We start from the raw sequence: 13,799 nt of genomic DNA, 5'->3' as shown, positions 1-13,799 counted from the left end.
TTGGGCAATTCACAACAGGACACTCTTGGGAGTGCATGCGTGGTGTAAGAGGGTGTGATTGGAAAATTGATAGGGGGGTCAGTAAGTTTCCGTTGGGTCCCAGGAATCTGGTACCATGTCAAGGCAGGGGCCTGCTGCTCTGTCGCTTGTGCCCCGTCAGCTGCTGCCGCACAAACTCCTGGGCGGCCGCCTCCATCACCGCGTGCGCGCCGCTCTGTCCGTTGACGTCCGCCAGTGCCTGCTCGATGGAGGTCATGTTCTCCAGCCCGCTGTTGCGCCGCGTGGCGTGCACGCCCGCCTGGTGGAGGGGGTGCAGGGGATTGCTCGAGCAAGGGAGGGGGGGGTTTTATGCCGTGACACTGAGGAAATGTCTGGACCACCGGCAGACAACCTCGTCCATCCCCATCATCCCTGCTGGGCCCCCAACTGGACACCCCGCGCCTCGTTCACAAACATCCTCCTCCGCCAGCACCCTGGACACTCACCTTGGGTGGCATGCCGCCACGCGAGGCCGAGGACAGCGATGCCCCCACCCGGTCGGCTGCGGTGGTGGCGACAGAGGAGGAGCCCGGGTGGTCTGGCAGGTCCAGGCTCTCCAGCTTGCTCATGCCGCCCAGCGAGGGCGCGCGCCCCGAGCCGAACAGCGCGTCGCCGCCGCCGTGCTGGGCCAGCAGCTGCTCCAGCTCGCCGCTCATCATGCCGTTGGGGATGGAGGGGAACTGGCCGAGGGACAGGCCCGTGGCCAGGCCCGGGATCTTGGACAGGTCGCCCCCGAACAGGCCCTGGAGGTTGGCAAAGGAGAAGGAGGGCGTGTGATGCGGGCCCTCCGACCGCTCCCCCCCGTGCTGCTGCGACAGGAGGAGGCCGAAGGGCGAGGGGCCCGTGCCGCCGCCGCCGCCGCCGGCCGAGCCGCCGCTGCCCGTCGGCTGCTCGCCGCCGGGGCGGTGCGGCGACGCGTCGCGGCTGCGCAGCTCGTGCGCGGCGCCGGCGGCGGCGGCAAACGCGCTGCGCTCCGCGTCGCGCGGGCTGCCTGCCGCCAGCGCCGTCGTGGAGGCCAGGTGCATGGGGTAGCCCGGCCCCGGCAGCGCGCCGGGCGTCCCGCCGGCCCCCGCGGGCATGTAGGGCGACATGGCGCGCAGCAGCGCCTCGTTGCCGGGCAGGTACCCCGGCCCCAGGGGCGGGTAGCCGCCGCCCGGGCCACCCGGCGCGGCGCCGCCGGCGGCGCCACCGCCAGGCAGCGTGGGCGCCACGATGTGGTCGGTGGGTGGCAGGGCCACGGAGTCCAGCGCGCCCGTGGCCAGGAACTGCTCGCTGTCCACGGGGTAGATGGCCCAGCCCGGGTGCCCGCCCTGCCACCAGGCGGCCACGGCGGCAGGCTGCAGCGCGCGCACCTGGTCGCGCTGGCTGGGCGTCTGCTGCGCCATGAGCGTCGCATCCATGGTGGTCTGCGCGCCGTCCTGCGCCTTCTTGGTCAGCAGGCCCACGGGCCGGTCCAGGTCCACGTTGCCCAGGCGGCAGGTGAAGAGCAGGCCCACCTCCATGTTGGCCTTGTCCGCGTACCAGATGCGCATGCGGTTGTCGGCCACCACCGCCTTCATGGCGTGGTCGCGCGCCTCCTCCCACTTCTCCTTACTCAGCTTGAGCACCTGCTGCAGCTTCTGCCGCAGGTGCCCGTCCGCCTCCGCCAGCAGGGCCAGGCGCCGGAACTCGCCCACCTTGTTGATGGCATTGTCGGGGACGGCGATGTCGATGCCCGCCGCGTGCCCCGACCCGCGCACATCCTGCAGCTTCTTCACCGTCTCCTTGCCCATGTGCTCCAGCTTGGACACGTGGTCGTCCACGTTGGGGATCTCCACCTTGCCCGCCGTGCGCGTGCGGCGCGTGGCCACCACGAAGCCCTCGCTGACCGCGTGGCGGACCACCACGCCGGGCACCACGCCCCCAGACGCACGCACCAGCAGGCGGAAGGGCGGCTTGCGCCCGCTCAGCATCGCCTCGCTGGAGTCGGAGACGTGGAGGTCAGGGAGCACCGCCGCGCCGCGCGTCAGCGGCACCAGCACCCGCGAGGAGGCGGAGTGGCTGCCCCCGGCCCCCGCCAGCAGCAGCGGCTGCGCCTTGTTGTTCAGCAGCAGCGCGCAGGCCTCCAGGTCGTCGCCGCGCTCTTCCCCCGCGTCCACGCACTTGGCGTCGTACTGGTTGCCGTCCAGGATGCACATCTCCAGCACCAGGTCCCCCGCCTCCTCGCCCACGGGCAGGCCCGTGTGGCGGTCGATCACCTCCACCCGGATGGGCGCGTCGCACTTGGCCTTCAGCACATCATTCACGAGGTACTTGTTGGAGAAGTTCACGCTGCAACGGCGGTGCGGGTTGTGCTCGCACAGCACGCACTGCGCGTCCAGGCACCCCAGACTCCTGGGGGCGGGGGGGGGGGGGAGAGGAGGAGGTGGGGAAGGGGGTAGTGCAGTGTCAGGCGGTGGGGGGAAGAGGAATGATGGTGTACTGTTTGGGTTGGAGCGCCTCAGCATCACGACGATGGCGACGACGAACGGCGGTGGAAATGGACCTGTTCATATACACCGCTACCAGCCCGCCCGCCCGCTCACAGGCAGTCGTGGCGGAAGACGAGCTGGAACTCCTTGGTCTCCAGGGCAGCGCCGGAGTAGTCGGGGGGGGGCAGGGAGTTGAGCACCTCGGCCGTCACGCGCTGCACGGTAAGCTCGCTGAGCGTGGGGTTCAGCCGGGAGGCCAGCACGCTCCCAAACTGGCCCATGCGCGCCCGGACATACTCCTGCGGATGGGTGGAGGAGTGGGCGGGCGGGTGGCATGGGGGAGGGCAGAGGCTTTCGCAGAGCCGTGCACCCACCACACATGTGCCCCCCCTTCATGAGTCCTGACATGTGAACGGGTGCATGCCGGGGCCATGGCCCTCCCTGGCCGTGCAGCGGCATCGCAGCCTCGGACCCAAACATCGACGGCATCCGCGGTGCGGTTCGCCACCCCCACTGAGCACACACCTCGAGGGGACGGGGCGGTACGGCATGCAACTCTGTTGGCACTTTGAGCCCTTGCAGGGCCTCTGCGGCCGACATCGCAAGGCGAGCGGGCCGACTAGGAGTCCAGGACCGAGGTGGGTGTCCCGGGGTGAAAATGTGGTACTCGGGTGGCTGCCGACCCCACCATGCACTGCAAGGGCCCTGGCCGACGACGCGGAGAACCGGGGCGTCCTGTGTGGGACGCCTGGCGTCACCAGGGTGGGGGTCCCGCAGTCGTAATGTGTCGGGCTGTCGGGTGGCGGTTCAAGGGCTGGCTTCACAGCAGAGTCAGGGAGAGTTGATGAGAAGGAGTCCGGCCTGGCGCCCTTCGCATGAAACGAACGACATCGGCAGGTAGATGCTTCGAAGCTACCTTGAACTCGGCCGATTTTCCCGGGAACGGACGAGCCCGGTTACGTAATATTGGTCACCTTTAGTGACCGGATGCCGACACCAAACCTCAGCGCGATCACCAGGTATAAAAGCAAAGCAACAACCACTCTCTGAGGCCTGCAGAAGTCATACACCGTTGAATCGACTGGCTTGCCCCCTTGAACGCCCCTGTAGCAGCGAAGTGGGCTCTGTACGTCTCCGTCGTCACAGGGGTCCACCTCTTGTAAGGCCTCACAGGGGGGCCGTCCCCACGGAAATGCGCTCTTCAGAGGTGAGATTTGTGTTATGAAGTGATCCAATGCACTGTTGACCTGTGGCAATCGCTCAGAGCGCCTCCTGCAGTTGCTGGGCAAGAAGACTGTGAGCGAGAAGGAATGGCGCGCGATCCTGGGCAGCACTTCAACCTCGCAAACCAGCATGAACAACTTCGTGATGGACTACCTGGTTACGGAGGTGGGGACAGAGGGTTTCGGGGTGGCATCCTGCCTCCCCGGGTGTCTGTGCAGACTCTGACTGGCTTGTCCCTCACCCCCCCACCCCCCACCACCTCAGGGCTACTATGAGGCTGCTGTTGCCTTCGGCCGGGAGACAGGCACGACGACCAGTGCCAACGTGTCTTCGGCAATAGAGAGGACACAGATACGAAAGGCCATCCAGGATGGGGACATCCAGCTGGCCATGGAGCTCCTGAATGATGCCCACCCCCAGGTATTCCTGATGGTGCAATGCAGAGAACCAGCGACCAGGGCCCATGCTGCGCAGTCTCCCTGGCTCGTACCTGTCCCCAACTTCCGCATCTTCCGGAAATTCCACGGTCCCACCGGCCCACAGATCCTGGAGGAGCAGTCTGGCCTGCTCTTCCACCTCCAGCAGCAGCAGGTCATAGAGCTGATCCGGGCGGGGAGGACGGAGGCGGCCCTGGACTACGCGCAGGAGTACCTGGCACCACGCAGCGAGAACAACCCCAACCTGCTCCTCGAACTGGGTGGGTGCGGAGGATCTGCGGACCTGATCTGGAGGGACTGGGCCTGCTGAATTCCGATAATGTTTGGAGGGAGGGGTGTCATCTGCGCATCATACAAAATTAACCTCGCCGATGCCTGTTCGTAGACAGACTGGCTGTTTCATGTCCCTTGGATGCCTGCTGAGCCGGCAGTGGGGTTCTTGCAGTACCATAGCTCCCTTCCCTGTCCGCAGAGCGGACCATGGCACTGCTCATCTTCGATGATGTGAGCACCAGTCCGCTGGCAGACCTGATGGACGTCGCACAGCGACAGAAGACGGCCGACGAGGTCAACCCCTGCATCCTGCGCACCCAGCTGGAGGTGGGATCGCTGGGCAGAGGTGGAGGTCCGAGCGGCTTGCAATCGATTCCTGCGGCGCACAGCAGCGTTCGTCTCGTCCAGATCACCACCGCGACTGCCCCCCTCCAAGCTCATTCCCCCGCTGCCCCACTGCAGGAGGCGGAGTCCCAGCTCCCAGTCCTGCTCAAGCTCATGCTCTGGATGCAGGACCGACTGAAGGGCAAGGTGGTCTTCCCCGTCATCGAGGATGTGCTGGTTGCTGAGCCCATCCTGGCTCCCAGCAATGAGGCTGCCACATAGCAGTACACCTACTGCATGTATGATGATGTATTCTCACTGGTTCGCCGTGGCCCTCAGGTGTCGGAGACGGAAATGTATCGCAAGATGTCGATGAGAGGGAGATCCTCAGAACCCACGACGCACGGATCTGGTGCAAGGGGACCCACCGCCCTTCTTCCGGAAGGTGCGAGATCGCTCGAGAAACCCCATCATCGCCATGCGCCCCGCCGAAGGCCCCCTGCAGCACATTCCAGACTCAATATTCGTTCAGCATTCTTCGTTCTCTTGCAACACTTGGATCGTACCATCACACTCGGACTTGGCATTGGCTTGCAAGGTGCACCGAGGTCGACTGGTCCAGAAAGGACCCTACATTCCGCACTCCCCAGCCCTGTTATGGACGTGCATGGCATTCAGATGAACACACTGGGTGAGTGGCGATGGTAGAGCCCCCCTCAGTCCATGCACGCCGTCAATCGCTCGCATGTCTCCGCCCCTCCCGCTCACACCCCCCACTCCACCCCGGAACAGTTCGATTATCGACCGTGCGCGCCCTGCGCACTGCCTGGCGGGCCTCCGCGACTCTCCATGCCCCACTTCCCCGCTCATCGAGGGCGGGTGTCGGCAGCGGACCCCTGTCCGCCCTCAGGGCCTCCCCCGCCGCCTCTGGCGTGACCACCGCGCCCGCGGGTCTCTCCAGCCTGGCCTCCCTCTCCTCCGCACCCCGCCTGGCCGCGCCCTTCCTCCCCTCGCGCCTCGCGTCCCCACCCCGGCGGTCCATGGCCGCGCATGCGGCGTCCGGCGGCGGCGGCAAGCGCATCTCCCAAACCGACTTCACGGAGAAGGCGTGGGAGGCCATCGTGTCGGCGCCCGAGGTCGCGCGCTCCTACAACCAGCAAATCGTGGAGGCGGAGCACCTCTTCAAGGCCCTGCTGGAGCAGCCCAGCGGGCTGGCGCGGCGCATCGTCAGCAAGGCGGGGCTGCAGCCTGGGCGCCTGCTGGAGTCGGCCGACGCCTTCCTGCGCCGCCAGCCCCGCGTCTCCGGCACCAGCGAGCAGGTGCTGGGGCGGTCGCTGGAGGGCGCGGTGGGGCGCGCGCAGGAGCTGAAGTCGCGCTGGGGCGACCAGTACGTGAGCGTGGAGGCGCTGCTGCTGGCGCTGGCGGAGGACTCGCGCTTCTGCGGCCCCGCCCTGCGTGACGCGGGGCTGACCCCCGCCCGGCTGGAGGAGGTGGTGCAGGAGGTGCGCGGCGGGCGCACCGTGACCGACCAGGACCCGGAGGGCAAGTATGAGGCCCTGGCGCGGTACGGGCGGGACCTGACCCAGGCGGCGCGCGATGGGAAGCTGGACCCGGTGATCGGGCGGGACGACGAGATCCGGCGCGCCATCCAGATCCTGTCGCGCCGCACCAAGAACAACCCGGTGCTGATCGGGGAGCCGGGCGTGGGCAAGACCGCGGTGGCGGAGGGCCTGGCCCAACGCATCGTGGCGGGGGACGTGCCGGCCAGCCTGCAGGGGCGCAGCCTGATCTCGCTGGACGTGGGCGCGCTGATCGCGGGCGCGAAGTTCCGCGGCGAGTTTGAGGAGCGGCTCAAGGCTGTGATCAAGGAGGTGCAGGACTCCCAGGGCGCGGTGGTGCTCTTCATCGACGAGATCCACACCATCGTGGGTGCGGGGAAGGGCGAGGGGTCCATGGACGCGGGCAACCTGCTCAAGCCGCTGCTGGCGCGGGGGGAGCTGCGCTGCATTGGCGCCACCACGCTGGACGAGTACCGCGAGAACATCGAGAAGGACGCGGCGCTGGAGCGCCGCTTCCAGCAGGTGTATGTGGATCAGCCCTCCGTGGCCGACACCATCTCCATCCTGCGCGGCCTGCGCGAGCGCTACGAGCTGCACCACGCCGTCAAGATCTCCGACTCCGCGCTGGTGGAGGCGGCGGTGCTCTCCGACCGCTACATCGCCGACCGCTTCCTGCCAGACAAGGCCATCGACCTGGTGGACGAGGCCGCCGCCAAGCTGAAGATGGAGATCACCTCCAAGCCCTCGGCGCTGGATGAGGTGGACCGCAAGGTGGGTGGGTGTTTCGGGGGGGGAAGGCTAAGATCTGCTGCCTGCTCGAGCCCTGGAGGTGCTCCTGGCACTGGCCGCACCCTGCAGCAAGCCCTCCAGGAGCCTTCCAGACCCTGTCTCTCATTCCAATGTCCCCCGTCGTACAAAGTCAGTCATGACCTGTCCCCCAGGCAGCTTGCCACCCACTTGTACACAAGTAACACACACACACACCCTCCCTCCTCCTTCCCACAACAGGTGCTCCAGCTGGAGATGGAGCGACTGTCCCTGAACAAGGCGGCGCCCAGCGACAAGGGCGCGGCGGCGCGGCTGGCGTCCCTGGACGCGCAGCTGGGCACGCTAAAGGAGCAGCAGGCGGCGCTGTCCAGCGCCTGGGAACGGGAGCGGGACGAGATGACCAAGGTGCAGTCGGTGAAGGAGGAGATTGACCGCATCAACATCGAGATCCAGCAGGCGGAGCGCGACTACGACCTGAACCGCGCCGCGGAGCTCAAGTACGGCACGCTGATGGAGCTGCAGAAGACGCTGGCGGCGGCGGAGGACGCGCTGGCCTCCTCCGACACCGCCCACCGCATGGTGCACACCGAGGTCACCGAGTCGGACATCGCCGACATCGTGGGGCGGTGGACGGGCATCCCCGTCGCGCGCCTGGTCGCCTCCGACCGCGAGCGCCTGCTGCATCTGGACGAGGCCCTGCACCGCCGCGTGGTGGGCCAGGACGAGGCGGTGTCCGCCGTGGCCGACGCCATCCAGCGCAGCCGGGCGGGGCTGTCCGACCCCGCGCGCCCCATCGCCTCCTTCATGTTTCTGGGGCCCACGGGTGTGGGCAAGACCGAGCTGGCGAAGGCGCTGGCGGAGGAGATGTTCAGCACCGAGGCCGCACTGGTGCGCTTGGACATGAGCGAGTACATGGAGAAGCACTCGGTCAGCCGGCTGATCGGGGCGCCGCCAGGCTACATCGGCTATGAGGAGGGCGGGTGAGTCGGGTGGAGGAGGTGTGCTTGTGTGGGGAGGGGGGTCCTCAGAATCATCTCACTGAAGGTGCATGTGGGGGCTTCAGCACTGCCTCCCAAACATCCTCCAGACCTTCCTATTTTCCTCCCACCCACACAAAGGCAACTGACCGAGGTGGTGCGCCGCCGGCCTTATGCTGTGGTGCTCTTCGACGAGGTGGAGAAAGCCCACGCCGACGTCTTCAACATCCTGCTCCAGATCCTGGATGACGGCCGGGTCACCGACTCGCAGGTGGGCAGCCTGGCGTGGGGTGTCCAGGGAGGTTTGATTGGATGCTTGGTTTTGTGGCAAAGATCCAGGGGTGCCAGGGAGCATGAATGATACCTGGAGTCGATGCTGCCGTTCAAGCACGCAACTTGCCAGCCAGGTCCTGGGCGGGCAACGCGAGCCTCCTCTCCCATGCCACACCTTATTTACTGCAACATCCTCCAACCTCATGTAACCAGTTCCGTCTTGCAATCGCTGCCACAGGGTCGCGTGGTCAACTTCAAAAACACGGTGATCATCATGACCAGCAACATCGGGTCGGCCACCATCCTAGAGTCCATGGAGCGCGACCCGGCGGACATCAAGGACGCGGTGACCAAGCAGGTCCGCCTCCACTTCCGCCCCGAGTTCATCAACCGCATCGACGAGTTCATCGTCTTCCAGGGTCTGCAGCGCTCCCAGCTGCGCAGCATCGTGGAGATCCAGGCGCGGCGCGTGGCAGAGCGCCTGGCCGAGAAGAAGATGGGCCTGCGCCTGGAGCCCACCGCGGTGGACTACCTGGTGGAGCGTGGTTACGACCCCGCCTTTGGCGCCCGACCCGTCAAGCGGGTGGTGCAGCAGGAGCTGGAAACCGCGCTCGCCAAGGGTGAGTAGATTGTTAAGGGGACGGGAGGGGGGTATTAGAGGGTGGGAGTGTAGAGGAGTAGTTATACAACTTGGCTATCCTATACACTATTTTTAGCTGAGCTAAGGCTCTGACATTTGGGGTGCCAAGGTCTGAGGCCTGTGCTCCATGGATCCCCAGAGACCAAACCCTATGCATGCTGCCCAGTATCCCCCAGCCTGTCTCCCATTCCTGATCACATAACCCAAACCCTTCCCATGTCCACAGGCATCCTGCGCGGTGACTTCCAAGAGGAGGACAAGATCGTGGTCAAGGCCTCTGCGGACGGCACCCGCATTGAGCTGTCGGTGGCAGGAAAGAATGGCGCGACGGTGCCGGGTGACACAGTAAGCCCCGTGCAGTTGGTGCCGTGATGGGTGCCTCTGATGGGTTGCCTCTGCTGACGCCTTGCAGGATGAAGTACTCCAGCCTGCGATGCTCAGTCTACCATGTTTTTGTTGGGAACCGCGGGCGATACAGGATGCCCTTTTCCAGTACTGTACACTCACTCCTTGCCCTGTTGCCCCAAATGTGCACACAAACCCTTCTCTGCCGTATGTGCTCCCTTCGCTGTTCAGTGTCCCTCGCATGAATGCTGGCATGATTGCACGTGGTAATCTGTTACAATTCAAAGAAAGGGCCCATAGAGGCGGGTCAGAGCAACGCATGCATATAAGTCAGTGTCCCCGAGCCCCCGCTCCTCCCAGCGTCACTGGCGTGTCATTGCGACAGGTCTGGTGCCCTACCCTTGATATGCTCTGGCCAGAGAGCGCAGACGCACAGATTCCACGCCGAAGTGATTGCCAAGGATACACAGGATGTCGGTCTGGGCCTGTCTGTGGCTTCACAGTCAAGTGCCACGCGGGCTTATGCATTTCCAAGTGCTAGGCAACATGTGAGGGGCCAGCATCCATTTCAGTCATGAGCTGGAGATAGCTGCAGAGGAATCACCACGAGTGGTGCCTCACTGTCTTTCAGGACTCAGTTTCAGCAAAGTTCGTCCATGGGAACCAAACAGTCTTTGCATTAGGGCTCAACTGAGAATGTCGAGTCCTACAAACTTGGGAGGTTCAGATGCTGAAGAGAAGAGACCACTTCTGGCAAATATCAGGGTTTCAGCACTCACTGAGGATCTCCTGTTGCACAGATACCAAGGGTCCTTGAAGGTTTGTCTGACATTCACAACACCATAACAAAACAGCATGAACCTCGATTAGTCTGCCACGGCACAGCAAGAGGGCACACCGCTGCTGAGTACCGTTCTTTCACCACATTATCGCCCCCCTGGGACAAGTCACAACTCGCACTTCAAATGACATGTTACCCCTCAAGCATTGCTGAAAAAGCTTTTCCTGTGACTTCAAGTGCTTGTTCGCCTTGCGAGATCCCCTCGTTTAGTTGATAGATTCTCGAACTTTACAGGGACATGGAATGTCCCGTCGGGGTGCGAACGGGCCGCACGCGGCACATTGTTGTGTCTAAATAACATTAAAATCGTAAAGTATAGAGTGAAAGGTAGATGGAGCACTGCCTGCAACTGTTGGTCGTGCCCGGGGCGGACCCCCGTCGAGGCCGCAAGCGACACAAGGAGGGGTGCCAGAGGAGGGGCGGTCCCCTCCTCTCTTTTGCCCGTCTGAAGGGACTCCCGCCCCCCACACGCTCTGCCTGCCTGATTGCTGAGCTGGTAGCTGAGAAACATGGGATCCACACCAGATGCAAGGTTAATTTTGGCCCTCATTTGCCTGCTGAAGCAGTCTGCCGCCTTTTGCTGCCTCCCCTCTCAAGATGGGAGCGGATGCGGCGCGCTTTGCCATGGGCGGGGGCTATCTCCGACTGTGGAGACCAGAGGGCGACACCCTGCCATTCAGCGGCAGTGACGTGGTGCGTTGCCCAGCCTACTGCGGGATATTGTTTGGCGGGGAGACAGCTGGTGGTCCGTGGTGTGATTCTGGCCAAGGGGGGTGGGCGGTGTGTCGTGCGGGCGTGATTATCCGCTATGCAGGACTCCTTTATAAGCTTCACATTGCACAGATGCGTCTATCCCTCAGCAGCAGACTTAACACCTTCCCTTTCCCTGCGATGCTGGAAATGTCCCGCCACTTCCTAGCTCCACCTGTGGGGTGAATAGTGCACATCTATGATCGAAAGATGGCTGACGGCCATGAATCATAGATGCAGCCGGTCCCATCGCCGGCAGTTCCCTAGGAACTGCTGTGCAGTATGGGTTAAGACTCCGGTGGAGGGAACGACGTGGATTATGGCAGCACGTGCCGTCCCTTCCTTATAAGCACGATCTCCCAACATCGTTCAGTGTAGACCCGAGGCAATTTTCCTACCCAGCTTCATGCGCCAGTTTGCCCTAATCACTGCACGCTGCGTTGCGCCTGCATGACTGAGGGCCTCGAAGAATTCCTCACACGGGCCATTACCGCCGGCATCCTGAACGACCAGTTCCGCGAATTGCTCTCCCTGCAGGTGGGACTTAAGTCTTTGTGCTTCAAGAATATTGTTATGACATGCTCCCCTGACCATGCCGGACATGCCCAAGTCAACATTCCGATCGAGCGGCCCCATGCAGGACCCCAGCGACCCTGGTTTCGTGCGGGGCATTATCGATCTGTTCCTGAATGACAGCCGCAAGAAGCTCATGAGCCTGCAGGAGGCAGTCATGTCCCACGATGGGGAGGCGGCTGCAGCCCTGGCCCACCAAATGAAGGGTAGCAGTGCGAGCCTGGGCGCCCCTGCCCTGGCCGCACGCTTCTCTGCCCTCGACAGGCTGGCACGGGACGGCCACACGAATGACATGGGGTTGTGCCTGGCGGAAGTATATGATTCCTTCCACGTGCTGCAGCAGTGCTTGAGGGAGTATCTGGCCCTCGGGGTGTAGGACTTCGACAGGAGGTAGCCATTGATCGACGGCTCACTGACCACACAACTATACACCTCTCCTGCTCTCCGATTCAAACCACGAAACGTCTGAACGCGTTGACTTACATTACCTGATGTTGGGTTAGTTCCCACCCCACCCTATCCCTCTTCCAATAAGGGCGCCTTGCCATCAAGGCACTGTGCCATACCTGGCAATAATTTTCATGTGGTATGATTCCTGCAGGTTCCACGACGCTCGATCTCTGAGAACCTCCACCCTCTGTCTATGGACACTTTGATCCTCCCAAAGACACATACACAAACTTGTCAAGTGCATGACGCCTTCCATGTAAGCGACAGCCACACTTCCAGACCAAAGCCGGGGGTCGGATTACCTAACAACTGGAGCAATCAGTCATCCCGGCTGCCCTCCTCAGGCCCCTGTCGGCGGCGCGTGCGCTTGCAGCACCATGCGCATGGCCGCGAGCGTGGCATCCTCGCCCTGCCCCCGCTGCTTCAGCGCCGCCTCGCCGGCCATCACGGCCGCGGCGATGAACGCCAGCGCCTCCGCCTCCGAGTGGTCGTCCAGCCACAGGGAATACTGCAGAGTTGTTTGGGGGAAAGAAATGGCATTCAGAGACGGTGATGGAGTGGGAGCCTGCCTGGATGGCCACGCTGGCCAGTATGTCACATGGAAGGAGAAGCACTGTGGATAGAAGCAGCCTCCAAACTCCAGTCTTGCGCGCCCTGTGCGACACGCTCATCCACCATTCCGTTTTCCTCGCCTGGGCAGGAGTGAGGCCCTGGCGTGCGTGGGGCGAGGCGACGGCGGCCGGCGCCCTGGAGAACAAGAGGTGCAGGACGACCGAGGGTGGCAGCTCCCCGGCCTGGGGCCCCGCGGCCTTGCCTCCTGCGACACCTTTCCCACCGCCAGCCGCCGCCGCCGCCGCACCCGCGCCCAGCGCCGCCGCGTCCATGAACAGGGCCCTTCGGAAGGCGCGGAGGCGGCCGACCGGCGCCTGCAGGGCGTCCAGGGGCGCCAGCTGCTGCGCGGCCGCCGCCTCCAGCTCCCCCGCGTCCTTGGCCAGCTGCAGCGCCCCCGCGTGGCTCACCGGGCGCAGCAGGGACGCGTGGCGCACATACACGGAGAGCAGGCGGGCGGCCAGGCGCTGTGCCAGCGCGCGCGGGACGGTGGGTGTCGGGGCGGATCCCTGGAGGTTGCCTGCCGCGGAGGCGGCGGGCGGCAGCAGCGTGGACGCCGGGAAGCGCGACAGGTACTCCTGCCTGCGCGGCGGCGTGCATGGATGAGCTTGCTTGGGGGTGTTTCCATGCTCTGCATGGGGCCCAGCGCCGTTGCCATGCAGGACGTACACCCAGGCAGCCTGCTGCCCACCTTTGGCTGGGCGCCAGGTGGAAGCATCCACAGGCACCCCTCCCCGGCCCTCCCCCCAAACCCCTACAGCACTCCTCCCCTTCCAGAAACATCCAGCCAGGACCCACCTGGCGTGTGCGACGCGCTGCAGCAGGCGCCGCATGGGCTCCGATGTCTCCACCACATCGGCCGCCTCGGCGCGCCATGCGCCGTGCGCGTGCAGCGCCAGCACGCCCTCCTCCAGGTGGTCGCTCAGCGCGCTCAGCGTGGGCAGCACCAGCTCCAGGGACACGGCCGCCAGCTGGTCCAGCGCGGACCTAGAGAGGCTCGGGTTGTGTTACGAGTGGTGGATTCGGGGGATGCAGGGGCATGAGAGGGCAACAGATCAAGGTGCCTGGCCGGTCGACACGGGGTGGCCCCTGAGAACCATGCCGGCGCGATGACGAGGCATACCCTCAGCTCCCCCTCCTCTTTCTCTTTCTCCAACCAACCCCCCCATCCCCAACATCCTCTACCTGAGGTGCGGGCGTGCGGGCTCCGGCAGCCAGGCCAGCGCTGCGGCCAGGCAGCGCGGCACCTCTCCCAGCGCGCTGCACA

The 13,799-nt window shown here is 64.5% G+C and overlaps 5 protein-coding genes across 5 annotated transcripts in view; 3 read left to right on the top strand and 2 right to left on the bottom strand.

The window, feature by feature from the left end:
- Positions 1-118: 118 nt before the first annotated feature.
- F751_7001 (hypothetical protein) lies at positions 119-3,089 on the bottom strand (the record flags this gene model as incomplete). Its single annotated transcript, XM_011402945.1, has 5 exons — positions 119-298; positions 486-782; positions 1,278-2,409; positions 2,604-2,788; positions 3,015-3,089. The coding sequence occupies 5 exons, from the start codon at positions 3,087-3,089 to the stop codon at positions 119-121; spliced, it is 1,869 nt and encodes a 622-aa protein (XP_011401247.1).
- A 753-nt stretch (positions 3,090-3,842) lies between these two features.
- Positions 3,843-5,029, top strand: F751_7000 (Glucose-induced degradation protein 8-like protein; the record flags this gene model as incomplete). The annotated part of the gene is made up of 5 exons (XM_011402944.1): positions 3,843-3,878; positions 3,978-4,133; positions 4,257-4,410; positions 4,623-4,750; positions 4,886-5,029. The coding sequence occupies 5 exons, from the start codon at positions 3,843-3,845 to the stop codon at positions 5,027-5,029; spliced, it is 618 nt and encodes a 205-aa protein (XP_011401246.1).
- A 375-nt stretch (positions 5,030-5,404) lies between these two features.
- On the top strand, positions 5,405-9,336 carry F751_6999 (Chaperone protein ClpB; the record flags this gene model as incomplete). Its single annotated transcript, XM_011402943.1, has 6 exons — positions 5,405-5,438; positions 5,540-7,077; positions 7,315-8,054; positions 8,193-8,322; positions 8,563-8,944; positions 9,191-9,336. 6 exons carry the CDS (start codon positions 5,405-5,407, stop codon positions 9,334-9,336), a joined length of 2,970 nt encoding a protein of 989 aa, XP_011401245.1.
- Positions 9,337-11,350: 2,014 nt separating this feature from the next.
- On the top strand, positions 11,351-11,849 carry F751_6998 (Histidine-containing phosphotransfer protein 4; the record flags this gene model as incomplete). The annotated part of the gene is made up of 2 exons (XM_011402942.1): positions 11,351-11,437; positions 11,541-11,849. The coding sequence occupies 2 exons, from the start codon at positions 11,351-11,353 to the stop codon at positions 11,847-11,849; spliced, it is 396 nt and encodes a 131-aa protein (XP_011401244.1).
- A 414-nt stretch (positions 11,850-12,263) lies between these two features.
- The window catches only part of F751_6997 (Conserved oligomeric Golgi complex subunit 5), a gene marked incomplete at both ends in the record, with an annotated part of 4,322 nt that continues 2,786 nt past the window's right edge, over positions 12,264-13,799 (bottom strand). Inside the window, 4 exons of the mRNA XM_011402941.1 lie at positions 12,264-12,431; positions 12,844-13,114; positions 13,331-13,519; positions 13,718-13,781. Of these exons, the coding sequence (XP_011401243.1) occupies positions 12,264-12,431; positions 12,844-13,114; positions 13,331-13,519; positions 13,718-13,781 (692 nt within the window). The remainder of the gene's footprint in view (positions 12,432-12,843; positions 13,115-13,330; positions 13,520-13,717; positions 13,782-13,799) is intronic.

Source organism: Auxenochlorella protothecoides (assembly GCF_000733215.1).
Source record: "Auxenochlorella protothecoides strain 0710 unplaced genomic scaffold scaffold99, whole genome shotgun sequence".
NCBI lineage: Eukaryota > Viridiplantae > Chlorophyta > Trebouxiophyceae > Chlorellales > Chlorellaceae > Auxenochlorella > Auxenochlorella protothecoides.
This window is presented reverse-complemented; position numbering and strand designations above follow the sequence as displayed.